The sequence below is a fragment of the Otolemur garnettii genome, unplaced genomic scaffold, assembly GCF_000181295.1.
Source record: "Otolemur garnettii isolate 467f Iridium unplaced genomic scaffold, OtoGar3 scaffold00016, whole genome shotgun sequence".
In the NCBI taxonomy this organism is placed as follows: Eukaryota; Metazoa; Chordata; class Mammalia; order Primates; family Galagidae; genus Otolemur; species Otolemur garnettii.
Window position 1 is genome coordinate 28994742 of NW_003852411.1, and position 12903 is coordinate 29007644.

At 44.6% G+C, this 12903-nt stretch overlaps 1 protein-coding gene across 4 annotated transcripts in view; it reads right to left on the minus strand.

Moving 5' to 3' along the window:
* LOC100944273 (carboxyl-terminal PDZ ligand of neuronal nitric oxide synthase protein) overlaps nucleotides 1-12903 on the minus strand; it is a 291887-nt gene that overhangs the window by 48472 nt on the left and 230512 nt on the right. For all 4 annotated transcript variants that reach the window (XM_012802697.2, XM_023510768.1, XM_023510769.1 and 1 more), the window contains one exon: nucleotides 5672-5780. In XM_012802697.2, coding sequence (XP_012658151.2) covers nucleotides 5672-5780 — 109 coding nt within the window. The remainder of the gene's footprint in view (nucleotides 1-5671; nucleotides 5781-12903) is intronic.

Here is a 12903-nt window from a genome sequence, read left to right on the forward strand (position 1 = left end):
AGTCTCAGTGAGCATCGGTTGTATACTCCAAAGCAGATAAAAGCCTGCAGTGGTAGCTTTAGGAAGATGGAAACCAAAAGGCTGACTCCTATACTTACTTGCCAATAGAAAAATTACAATCATGATTTTGTTTTCTCCTATCCAAGAACTATAGGCCCAACCTTGCTTAGCTTCTGAGACCAGATAAGCCACGTTCAAGGTGGCGTGGCTGTAGACTGTGGCTTTATTTTCTGTTCTGCTTACTGACTGTGCTGTTGGTTGGTCCTATAAACTTTGGGCATCTTATAGACACCTGTGAAGAATGATTATGAGCCTTCTTCTTCAGCTGATTTAATAAATAATCTTGGGCACTGTTCTGAATTTCATTGTTCTAGAAAAAGCGATTTCACAACTTATGAAGATGTTGAAGAAGTCATCAGATAAGCAAGGAAAGTGGAGAGTATAGGCACAAAGTGCAAGATGAAGGTGATGATGATGATGGTAATGACAATAATAGGTTGAGAACAAAGGGAAGTGGGCACATGTCTTATAAGTAAGGTTCTTTATTAGTCTACTGGCTCTCCCCTCCTCCATGGTTAATGTTCCCCCCCCAAGTATATTCTGGGTGCTCAGGATTTACCTGACAAGTGCTTCTGATCCCAGAGAAGTCAAGTCCATTAAGTTAGTGGCAGGACAGCTCACAGATTTACAATTCTCATCTATCACAGCAATAAAACACAGCGCCCTTACTTGACCTTAACTTCCAAAGAATCTCAACAAAAATAGAACTGAATGTCCTATTTCTTTAATGTGATTTTCTTTTTGGAGGGGGGGACCTTAGTGAAAGATTTAGCTTATATACATATCATGACTGCAATCTATGGAATTTACAGTGCTGAAGCATGAAAATATTTATATTTGGACGTCTACATATAGTAAGATCCAAGGTACTAAATAAGGCTTTGAAGTGTCAGATAAGTTGGGTTTTTGTCCAACAGGTCATTTAGTGACCTTGATTATATAATTTGACTGAGACAGTACCATGGACATCAGAACATTATTCATTATGAAGAAAGTTTAGTTTCAAAGCAGGTGTGACTTTCCACGTTGACAATGCATACTGTGTTGGAAAGTTGCCAGCAGATGGCTGGGGTTTTCCTACGACTCTGCTTGTCCGTGAAACGCAGTACCATCGAGAAAAGAAGGATGAGTTACAATCTCAGTGCTGTCAGTAACCAGATGAGTGAGCGTGAAAAAGTTAATTCAACTTTCTCAGTATTGATCTCCTCATCCATAAACAGAGAGATTTGGACTAGATGAGTTCTGAGACTGATGGTCTCTATACTTCGCCTTCCCAGCTCAGCCCAAAGCTATAAAAAACAGCTCAATTTAAGGACCTTCCTATCTTTCACCTCGTAAACTCGACCAAGCAAATGACTATGTGCTGGCATATGGCTGTCATCATCATTTGAAATCCATTGCAAACTCTACAGGACAATTAAACGTCACAGATGAGGCCCCCGATTTAACAGTGACAGCATTAGAGGAGGAAATGAATTCTTCTAACCCAAACCAATCGAGCTGTGATTGCAGGCAAAATTATTTCAAGGAGATACCCATGAAGATAATGGGGAGATTCCTGTGGCTCGTGTTAATCACCAACACTTCACGCACCGATACGCTAATAAGTACAGTCACTCTTAATCAAGGCAGACAGCCACAGCCTCCTGAAGCTAGGAGGAAATGACAGGAGGGTGACATCCACTCCATAGGAGAGGTCAAGAGACCAGGCAAGAGGTTTCTTGCCTTGCAAGTGAATACTATCATTATATCCCCCCCCAAAGAGAGGAAACGGGATGCCCACGTTATTAGGAAATGTCTTCACTAACAAGCTAGGAAAAGACCCACACCCACCCTTTCCTTCTAGCACAACCCTGAAGCCTGCTAGGAGCCCTCTGCCACAGTCCTTCCCAGTCATGGAGAATTTGTTCCTTAAAGATCAGATCACTTACATACCGCAGGCAGCATTCCTGAGATGCCTTTCATGATTTGATGGCTGGAGAAACTCAAGTTCAGAAAGGCTCCTGTGTCTTTTATATACATTTCATGTTACAAGTCTTAGTGGCTAAAATCTTGGACTGGGAAGCCTCAGTGGCACCACTGATCACTGTGCGAGTGAGGGGCATCTGCTTGCCTGGGCCCTTCCTGTCTCCAACTATACAATGGTGTCAATATTGACCATACAAGGACACTAGGAGGATAAAGGGAAAACTATATCAAAGTGATTCGGGCTGTTCAGAGTTAAGGAGCTCTCTGTACCCACAATGATTACAGTAGAATCCAGTTACAAATTGGTCTTGGAAAACAAGGCGATTCCCTCATTTTGCAACTTCCTAATGACCCAAGGGCAACAGTGTGACAGACTGGTTAAGAGCTTGAGCTCCAGAGTCAGACTTTCTGGGTTCAGTTCTGACTCCACTACTTATGAGTCATTACCCAAATCATGTACCCTCAGCTCCATCTTCTCATCTACAAAAGAGCATAAGAGCACCTACGTCACAGGGCAACAGTGGGAATGAAATAAGACAATTCATCTACAGAGCTTAGAATAGTCCCACGCACATAGCAAGTCATCAAAACCAGTTAGATATTATTCTTTAGTTCAATATAAGGCTAGAACTTAGATAACCTAGAGTCATAGAAGAATAACAGGTTCCATGAAGATTCCTACAAAATGTTGCTATCTAGCCTCTAGTGAAAGCCAGTTGAAAAGAATCAGCTCCAGGTTAAAAATCCTCAGGGTGGGCTGAGCCTGTGGCTCAAAGGAGTAGGGTGCCAGCTCCATATGCTGGAGGTGGCAGGTTCAAATCCAGCCCTGGCCAAAAACAGCAGAAAAAAAAAATCCTCAGGGTGGGAACCACACCGGCTGTATGTGTGACTGAAGCAAGAGGCACAGGTAGGAAATCACGGGTACAGGGAACAAGCTATCGGGAGGCCCTCTCCCAGAAAAGCTAAGAGAGTTGACCCACACTCTCAACCAACAGGAGAAACAGCCCTTTTCTCCAGACTAAACTGCAGGGTGAGGAGGACACCAACATTTGGGGCCTGTCATGAGAAACGCGCCATGGTTATGTACACAGGGGACATGGCATGATGTGAAACAGCAGTGACCAAAGCTCTAACACAGCAAGGAGCTCAGACGAAGCTTCTTTAATACCAGGGCCCTGGAGAACACCCAGGCCTGCTGGCTCCCAGGCGAGAGCTCTCCCTATTGACTTCTCACAATCCAGAAACGTCTCTGGGAGGCAAACATTTGCTCAGTCTATAGTCCTTTCCCCTCACCTCTTAAGTATCCCCAGGATTTGTCAGTTAAAACTCCTTCCCCAAACTAATTGTGTTCTCTCCAAACCAGAAATGCTTTGCAAAAAAATAAATCGCCATGTCTGGAAGCTAAGCAGGACGGCAAACAAAACCTCACAGGCCTGTGCCCCAACTCTCCCCGAGTCAGCCTCCTTTGGTAAACAATTTACTTCTCTCTCCCAGCATGGAAACTGCCTTCCCACCTATAGTTTGGCAGCCCTGGGCACACGGCCCAGGCTGACTGGAAGCACTTCCCTCAGCCACATGGCCAGAGGCTGGCAAAGGGCCTGAGAACCTACCCGGCAAAGAGCTACTGTCTCAGCAGGTGAGGGTGAAAGGAACACAGGAGGCAGAAGAGCCAGGGACAGGGAACCAGATGACCACTCCCACTGAGAAAGCAGCTCTGGGCTTCACTTCAAGATCAGAGTTCAAGTGGGCATTGCTCTGAGACTCAGGTTTCGGCAGAAGAATGGGATTGCCCCTACTATGTCCGATGCTGCATCAGACCCGACGGCAGAGCAAGTACAGTACACTGGTCCCCTTTATCTAGGCTTCTTGCTGAAGATTCTTTTTGTTCTGCATGTTTCCCTGGTTCGAGCCAGTGCCTATTCATGGGAACTTGGGCGAGTCATTTAATCCCTCTGAGCCTCACTTTCTCCTTTGTTAGAATGGGGATAAAAATTACCTGCCTTAAGTTCTTTACTTATGTGTTATAAAGATAAAATAACTATCAAAGCACTTGGTAAATAACAATGTGTTGTTTATAATGTTAATAAATTCCAAGGTCCACGTGGTCTGGTTTATGTACAAAATTAAAGTAAGAAACACAAATATTTAACATGAATTAAAAAAGAATTCCAGTCTTTGGATGCATCTGTCCAAGAATATTACAGACGATCCCATCCATCTGTAAATTTCCATTCTCTCCACCCCAGATGCCCTACACCTCAAAATACAGAGGCCCTTCAGTCTCCCAAACCCTAAGCCCCAGCTCCTATGGCTTTTCTTTCTCTCCCTCTTGCTGCTCTTTTTCCTTTCAGATCTGTAATGTGCAGCTCAACTTAGCCTCACTAACATTTTTCTCTCCACTGTACTACTATCTTGACAATGAAGTGCGGCAACTTACCTTTTATTCCCCTCCCCTTTTTCTAGCTCTAGCACTTTCCATCCGAGATTTCATGATTTGCATTTTTAAAGCCTGGGAACAGGGTGGGTAAAGGTGCAAATCTCATTATAGGAAGAGGCTAAGTAGGCCAAGCACAGCTCTCTTTGTGGAGCACAAATGGGGTACCAGACACATAGCAGCAAATGTCGCCCCTACTGTGTATTGTTCTTATCGGCCCCACTTGACAAGGGACCAACAAATCTACTCCAGATGCCTCAGGACATACGATGTCACACAGCATCAAAGGAGAAACAGGCAGGAGGGGGGCTGGAGTCCTCCTTGAAGCCAGGGTTAGCAGTTTGTCTCTAGAGCAACCTCTAGAAATATAAACAGTGTTTCCCAAAATCTTTTCTGCAGAAAAATAGTTCCCAGGATATTAACACACATTACATAGAAAAAAATGTAATGTGGCCAATGTCCCATGGCCATATGAGTTTGAGAAGTGCTGGGTTAAGCAAAGGTAAAGAGGTTTAACTTCAGGACTTCTCAGCTATTTACATCAGGTAGCTTTAACAAGGAACATTTTGGATAACTGATGTTTTCCAGAATACATTTTAGGAAATGCTCGCGTTGCCTACCTTCTTGGAAAATGAGACCTGCATAGCACCACTTAGGGTTCCAAGGGAGAGGAAGAGTCGGTCCTATTTACTTAACCCCAGCTTTGTGTGACAGACCCCTGGTGGAAGATAGTAAGGCTGCCTCTATGAAACCGTACAAGCTGCGAGGACGGTCGTATGAAGTATCAAGTATGAAGGTCGCCATATCAAAATAATCACGCAGGACAACCAGTATCACATGCTACATCTATGGCAGATCCATGATCAATGTGCAGAATTATGATGAAGGATCACTTTAGTAAATGGCCATGCTTTCTTCCTACCACAGACTGAGGTGAGCATCCTTCCTGGTGTTGTCACTGCCTGCACCTGTTCAGAACACTCGCCCAGTGGAAGAAGCCTGTCCAACAGTCTGTGTATAACTAAGTACAAAGTTTAGATGAAACTAAGAGGATTTCATTACATAGGAGCAACGACAGACAATCAAGGTAGTTCTCCCTCGTCTGGAGTTATGAAAGTCGCACCTTCTCAAGGAGGAGATGGGCCAATATCAGGGATACTCTTGGACAATCAGAGGAAAACTATAGGTGACCAATGACTGCCCCCTTACCTTCTTCTTGGATTTAAAGACGTTACACCTAAAGACGTTGCTGGCACCATCTCGAGCAATATAGCTGAAGATCTTCAAGTCTTGGGAATCATGAGAGACGTAGAAGATTCTAGAAAAAAAGTAATAGAAAAATGCATTGAAAATGGCATTAGGTTCAAATGTCCCAGCAGGATAGCTCTGTTGAAGGACACTCTGAGGCAGAGCTCATTCAAGCCAAGTTGTCAGACAAAATCTTCTTATGAGACCCAAAAGTCACAATTCAGGAGGCACCTTCAACAGGCTCCACACACACTCCTGAGAGTAAATTCCAGATTAGAGTGGGTTTGGGACCCATACTGATACCAGCCATCTCCTGAGGGGGCCCACCTGTCCCGGTCACCATCCTATCCTTATCAGAGCAATAAACCTGCTCCTCACCCAGAGAAATGTGCACAATTTTCTGATGCCAGTTGGAGGACCAGCAATGTTATCATGGGTCCCTTGCTGATGGGGCTCCCACTTCTCATCCCTCTCTTCTGGGACCATGTTTTGCGAGTATTTGTTCCATGATTCCACCAATACCACTGAGTCAGGCACGCCACATGGGCCAGGCACTATCCCAGCAGCTGGGGACACAGCAGCAAACAGAACAAAGCCCCTGAGCTCACTGAGCTTATGTGTAGGTGATGTCAATAAAAGAACAGAAAGTCAATGCTATGAGGGCAAATAAGGCAGAATAAGAAACAGAGCGTGATGGGGACAGGCAGAGATCTCCGTGATGTGGGGGTCTGTCATAGAGATACCTGGGCAAAAACACTGCAGGAAGGGGGACAGCAAGTTCACAAGCCCTGGTTCCAGTGGAGTGAATGTGGTTGGTGACAGGGTCACAGAAGTAGCCAGAAGTGAAAATGTGCAAGGCCTTGAAGGCCAGAGCTCATATGCCAAGTGAGATGAAGCGTCAGAGGCTTCTGAGCAGAGGACTGCCTTCCTTACGCTAAAACCAAAGCATTATTCTGGCTGCCTAGGGTAGGGAGTGGTAGGACAAGGGCAGAGGCAGAAAGGTAGGCTGAGAAAGGGGGGAAATTATAAGAAAGGCCCTAGTGGCTGAGCCTTAAATGGACAGGGGATCACCAGGAGCCCCAGGTCTGCCTGCTGTCAGCATGGGGTAAGGAAGGGCGGCTGTACTGGATACAGTGGTGGAGTCAGTTTTGGACAATCCAAGGAGAGTGTTGCTCTTCGTGAATACCTCTGAGGCCACATCATTTCCACAAAACATTTTTTCCACAATAACAAGATGAGAAAGTTTCATCTGAGGATTTAACAGCCTTGGTTTATTTTACTATAAGTCAGTCCTATGTAGCAGAAAGAAGATGGGATTTAGAGTCTAACTTTACCTATAATGCTGCTAGCCTACTGCAAGATAAGCTAGATAACCAGTTACAGAGGCTCAGTTTCATCATCTGTAAAATGAGACAATTAATAGCAACTCCCTGCAAGATTTCTGAGAAGATGGAATATTTAGTAAAGCGACTTCTTTATCTCTCCATACTGAGGCAGCCTCTGAATTGTCTGAGATTCTCACCATGGAATTCCAAGCATTCTGGGAGAGACATAAAAAGGTGGCCACAGAGAGAACAATACTGCGAAGGAACCCAAGTTTACCTTGGGGACCACAAGTTTTGCTAAACTCTGCTAGAAGTCATGTCAGTACATCTCACATCTACCAACTCTAAACGATGCTATAATAGAGGTTATTATGCTGGTTTGATGTGGCTTCCAAGAAAGCTAATCTAATATTATCATGCCCACAGAGTCCTCAGCCCTTCTAGTGATGCCAAATTGTCTTCTTAACATCATAGGGACAAGCCAACATTTGTACCTTGGCATCTCCTGCCTGAGCTCCTGGCCCATCTGGCCAGCCCTTCTGGACATCCCCTCCTGAACGGCTTTGAAGCTTCTTAAATTAATCATACCCCCAACTGAACTCATCATCTTCCCTGTAATTTTCCAAGCAAACGTGGCTGCCTTTCTCCCAAGCCTCTTGATAAGATGATAGCCTATCTACTTAAGCCTGAAGCCAGGGTGATTTTCCTTCCAGAGTTCCCTAATACACATTATTCATGGCCAAGTCTCTGGTATATATTTTTCTCTTTAACTCCATGGTACCACCTTAGTTCTCATTTTTCACCTGGATTTTTACACTCTCCAAATAATGTCTCTCTGCTTTCTAGCTCCACTTACTGTCAATCCACTTTTACTTTTTTTAAACAGTCTCACTTTGTTGCCCAGGCGAGAATGCCGTAGTGTCACAGCTCACAGCACCTGCCACAACACCTGGACCGTTTTTCTATTTTTAGTAAATATGGGGTCTCACTCTTGCTCAGACTGTCTTGAACCTCTGGGGTCAAGCAATCCTCCGACCTTGGCCTCCCAGAGTGCTAAGATTACAGGCATGAACCACCAAGCCCAGCTCCAATCCACTCCCAACCAGCAAAGCTGTATTTTTATATACAAATTATATCCCGTCTTCTCCTTTTAAAAACCATCCAAAAGGCTTCCTAATGTCTTAAAGGTAAATGCAAAACTTCCTAGCATGGAACAGCTACCTTTCTGCTGTCCTCTCTCCCCAGAGTCCTGACCTATATAGCCCTGCAGAACTAGCTGCAGAACTATCTTTCTGCCTTGGCAACTGCTGTGAACACCCTTGGCATCCTCTGAGACTTGGTTTAGAGCAGATTCTCTTCCCTTCAGCAGGATCTCACACTATGATGTGCTCCTTGAAGGAACAAGGAGCACACCTTGGAACCCTCTGATGCGTATATGGGAGGTTCCTAACGCCTGCTTAGGAATGAGGGGGGCATTCTGCCCTCATTAATAACACCTATAGTGCGGTCTCCCTGGCTATTCGTTTTCCCCACAGGAAGTCAAGTCCAGTTAGTTCAGATGTATGACACAGAAAACATCTTTGATTTTTGTTTTCAACTTACTCTTATGTAATGCCCTAAGGACTGGGAACTGGATTTAAAACTGATGGAACTGATGATCTGAATGCAAACTGGCATGCCTACAAGACACGGAGCTGTGGAAGGCACAACGGGACCTAGCAGGCGAAGGTTAACTTAAACTTAACAAACCAAATCTGATGACAGGCCATATGTGGACATCACAGCTGCTTGCTTTGGAATGGAGCTCTCTGGAGACTGCTCTTCCGTGTCTGAGCCCACAGCACAGAGGGAAATGAAGCCCAACGGGAAAAGCTAAGCTACCAAGGAAGCTGCAGATGATGAGACAAAACCAAGCATTCCTCTGAACCACTAGAGAAAACCTCTGGAAAAGTAAGAAGCACTGTGAAAAATTCAGAAGACAGAAACAGAGCCAACCTGCTGCTGGAGACCAGCTGGGCACAGTTGGGGAAATCCAGCCGACTGATAGCTGCCCTTAGAAACCATCCCCTAAGTGTCCCAGCCCAGGTGATTTTCATAGGTCCTTAGTGGGCCTGATGCTTCACTAAGAAACCAGCACCAGAAAGTACAGGAAGGAACGCACCCCTTACCCCGGCACCCCCGGATGCTGGTGTGCCTTTTTCTCTCTCCCCAGCCCAACCCCAGAGCATGAACACAGCATTACACTCCTGTCCCCAGTCCTCCTTTATTTCCCCATGCCTCCTATTTATTCACACTTAAAATACAATCTTTAGGGCCGCATCTCTGGCTCAAAGGAATAGGGCACCAGCCCCATATGCCAGAGGTGGGAGGTTCAAATCCAGCCCTGGCCAAAAACTGCAGGAAAAAAAAAATACAATCTTTATATAACATGATCTGTCATCTCAGTCATTTTTCCCTCCTATTACCGCTTCAGTCGGATCATTGTTTCCCTCCCACAGTCTGCACAAGGCTCGTTATCACTCCGGCTGGTTTTTCTTTCATTAGAAGTTATTTCGACTTCCATCTTCGTTCCTCACTGTGGCCACTCCTGGTTGGGTAATGCCCATCCTGAAGACTGCTATTTGGCAAAAAGGAATGGTACTAAACTCGTGAAATCGTGCACACCATCCTTTGTGGAACCGGATTCCTTATGTCACAGATTTGCTTCCACAGATATGGGAGGTGTTGGGACACACTGTCCAGTACCTGGACATCACCACGACCGGGACATAACTCGCAGATCTGTATGGCCTGGAAGAAGCCTTGGGACAGACCTCCAGAGACAGTCAAGTTCATCTCTTCAAGTGCAGGCACAGAAATGCAAATCTCGAAGCTGATTTCTAAGGTTTCTTCAAGGAAAACAATTATACAAATGTCTAAATGGTTGTTATAAAGATCTACTGGGTACCTAGAATAAGGAATAAACAATCAATTGAGTTTTAAAATCTAGAGAGAACCAGACAAACACGTTATTTATCTTTTTGAAAGTCTAGCTAAGGCACCCTCATGGCCTATCTCAACAGTTAATTTATGTTTTAATTTCACAGCTGTTAAGAAGTTCTTTCTCATGTACCACTGAAGTCTCCCCAGCTTTACTTAAATCAACCACAAACCATCACACAGCACTTTCTAAATGCCAAGCACTGGGATAAATTAATTTCCCCTTGTTCAGTACTTGACAGGCAAGCAAAAACCAGGCCAGTGTCCCTCACAAAACCACCATACAAAAATCCTTTCAAATACGTCAAAGGCTTTAATTTCTTTCCAACAATCATAATTTCTCCAAAATAGCTGTCACCTGCTGTTGGCTGTCAATAACCAAGTCTGTTTACACAGGCTGCCAATTCTTTTTCCTGTTTGTCTGTGTTATCTGAGTCCATGCATGCAGCCTGCTCACATTTGGGGAGTTTAAACCATCCTCCCCACTTTGCAGGATCCTCAGGCTTCCTGAAGACTCTTGCTCAGAAATCCAACTTCCTTCCCAGCACCAGAAAGCAGAGGAAAAAAATCAACACACTGCAAATCGTAGGGTCTGGTATATGCAAGGGGAATCTCACCTAGAAAACTGCAGATTCCTCTTGTCCTTCCTTTATGAACAATCATCCTCTTGCTTTCAAGGCAGTGAGTCAACTTTCCTTGCATGTCATGGAGAGAGGCATTAGGCATAAATCTTCCCAGTGCAAAGTCAATCAGAAAGGTTCACACCCTTCCTTGTCTAATGCCCTGGTAAACACAGAGACTCCTTTGATCTGGGGGGATGACCAAGGCCCCAGGAATAGAGAACAGAGCCACAAGTCCTCAGGGTGCAGCTCCTCTACTTTCTAAAAGCTCCTTAAAGCCCCAAACCTCAGTTTTCTCAGCTGCAAAATGGGATAAGATGAAGCTTAAAATTGTTATGCAAATCACATGGAATAATTTATACAGAGTTTATGGCACATAGTAGGCACTCAAAAATGTCTTTTCTAAAGTGATCCAATAAGAATATGGTATCATCTACCAAGCCCTGCTTAAGCTCTTTACATGTAAAAACTCATTTTATCTTCACAACCACCATGAGGTAGGTAGTATCACTATCTCCGTTCTACAGAGGAAACAGAAAAGTGAGTCAACTTTCCAGCCTCTAGCAACACCCTAGGGGTCACATGGCTAGCAGGTATCTGTATTAGTTTCTCTGAATGGCTTTAAAGGATTATCATAATGTTAATCACTTAAGACAACAAAAATTTAATCTCTCAAAGTTCAGGAGGCCAGAGTCAGATTTTAGTGATACATAAGAAAGAACTTTATTTTTTTTTAATTATTTTTTATTAAATCATGACTTTGTACATTGATACATTTATGGGGTTCTGGGTGGGAACTCTTTTTTCTGAGACAGTCTTACTATCTCACCCTCAGTAGAGTACTATGATGTCACAGCTCACAGCAACCTCAAACTCTTGGTCTTAAGTGATGCTCTTGCCTCAGTCTCCCCCATAGCTGGGACTACAGATGTCTGCCACAATGCCTGGCTGTATTTTTGTTAGTGTTGTCATTGTTTAGCAGGCCCAGGCTGGGTTCAAACCCTCCAGCCCCAGCGTATGTGGCTGGCACCATAACCACTGAGCTATGGGTGCCGAGCCAAGAAAGAACTTCTTTTTCTTGTTGTTATTGAGACAGAGTCCCACCCTATGCCCTCAGCAGAGTGCAATGGCGTCATAGCTCACTGCAACCTCAGACTCCGGCTGTGGGCATCCTGCTGCCTCAGCCTCAGAAAGCTGTTGAGATTACAGGCACTCCCCATGGCACCTGGCTGGGTTTCGCCATTTTTTTTAAGGAGTCGGGGTCTCACTCTCTTTCAGGCAAGTCTCAAACTCCTGAGCTCAAGCAATTCTCCCTCCTCAGCTTCCCACAGTGCTGGGATTACAGGCGTGAGCCACCACGCTCAGCAAGAAAGAACTTCTTAACAGTAAAACATAAATTAACTGCTGAGACAGGCCAAGAGGGTGCCTTAGTTAGACTTTCTCAAAGCTGGTTCCTTCCAGAGACCTCAAAGGAGAATCCATTCCATGCCTCCCTCCTAACTTCTGGTGGCTGCTGACACTCCTTAGCATTCTTTGGCTTATAGCCGCATCACTCCCATCTGCTGCCTCTGTCTTCTCTTCACGTGGCATTCTTCCATGTCTCTCCCACATCTCTGTGTCCAAATTTCCCACATCATATAAAGACACCAGTCATTGAATTCAGGGTCTACCCTAATATAATACGACCTCATGTTAATTCCATCTGCAAAGTACCTATTTCCAAATAAGGTCACAATTCATGAGTATGGAAGTTAGAACTTAAACATACCTTTTTGAGGAACACAATTTGACTCATTATAGTATCTAAGCCAGAATTTGAATCGTAACCAAATTCTTAAAACTGCTGCATCATCTGCTTAGCTGATTAATAACTGTCAAGATCATTTGAACACTGAATTGCCATTATCTGCATTATTCCTGTTCTCTCTATACCCAGGCTAGCAATGGGTCCTGTAATACATTAACGCCACCCAGGAAACCTAGCTTCTCTTATTCCAGTTCTTTCTCCAAGGCCTTAATGCCTTCATAGATGTCTGTATGGCCAAAAAATTCAATCTCTTGTTGGTAAGACTTTCAGTGCACACTTGGGTTCCAGGACGTGCTGGGTTTCTTTGCTATCCCCAACTGTCCACCTTTTATCCAAGTTTCTTCCAATCCACTGACCCAGAAATAAGCAAATCTTGGTCCTCCCAAGGCAGCTAAACTCCCACTTCAGCTTCCAGGGATTCAGACCATAACTCGTTCTGCCCAGGACTCTAACTGCACACCC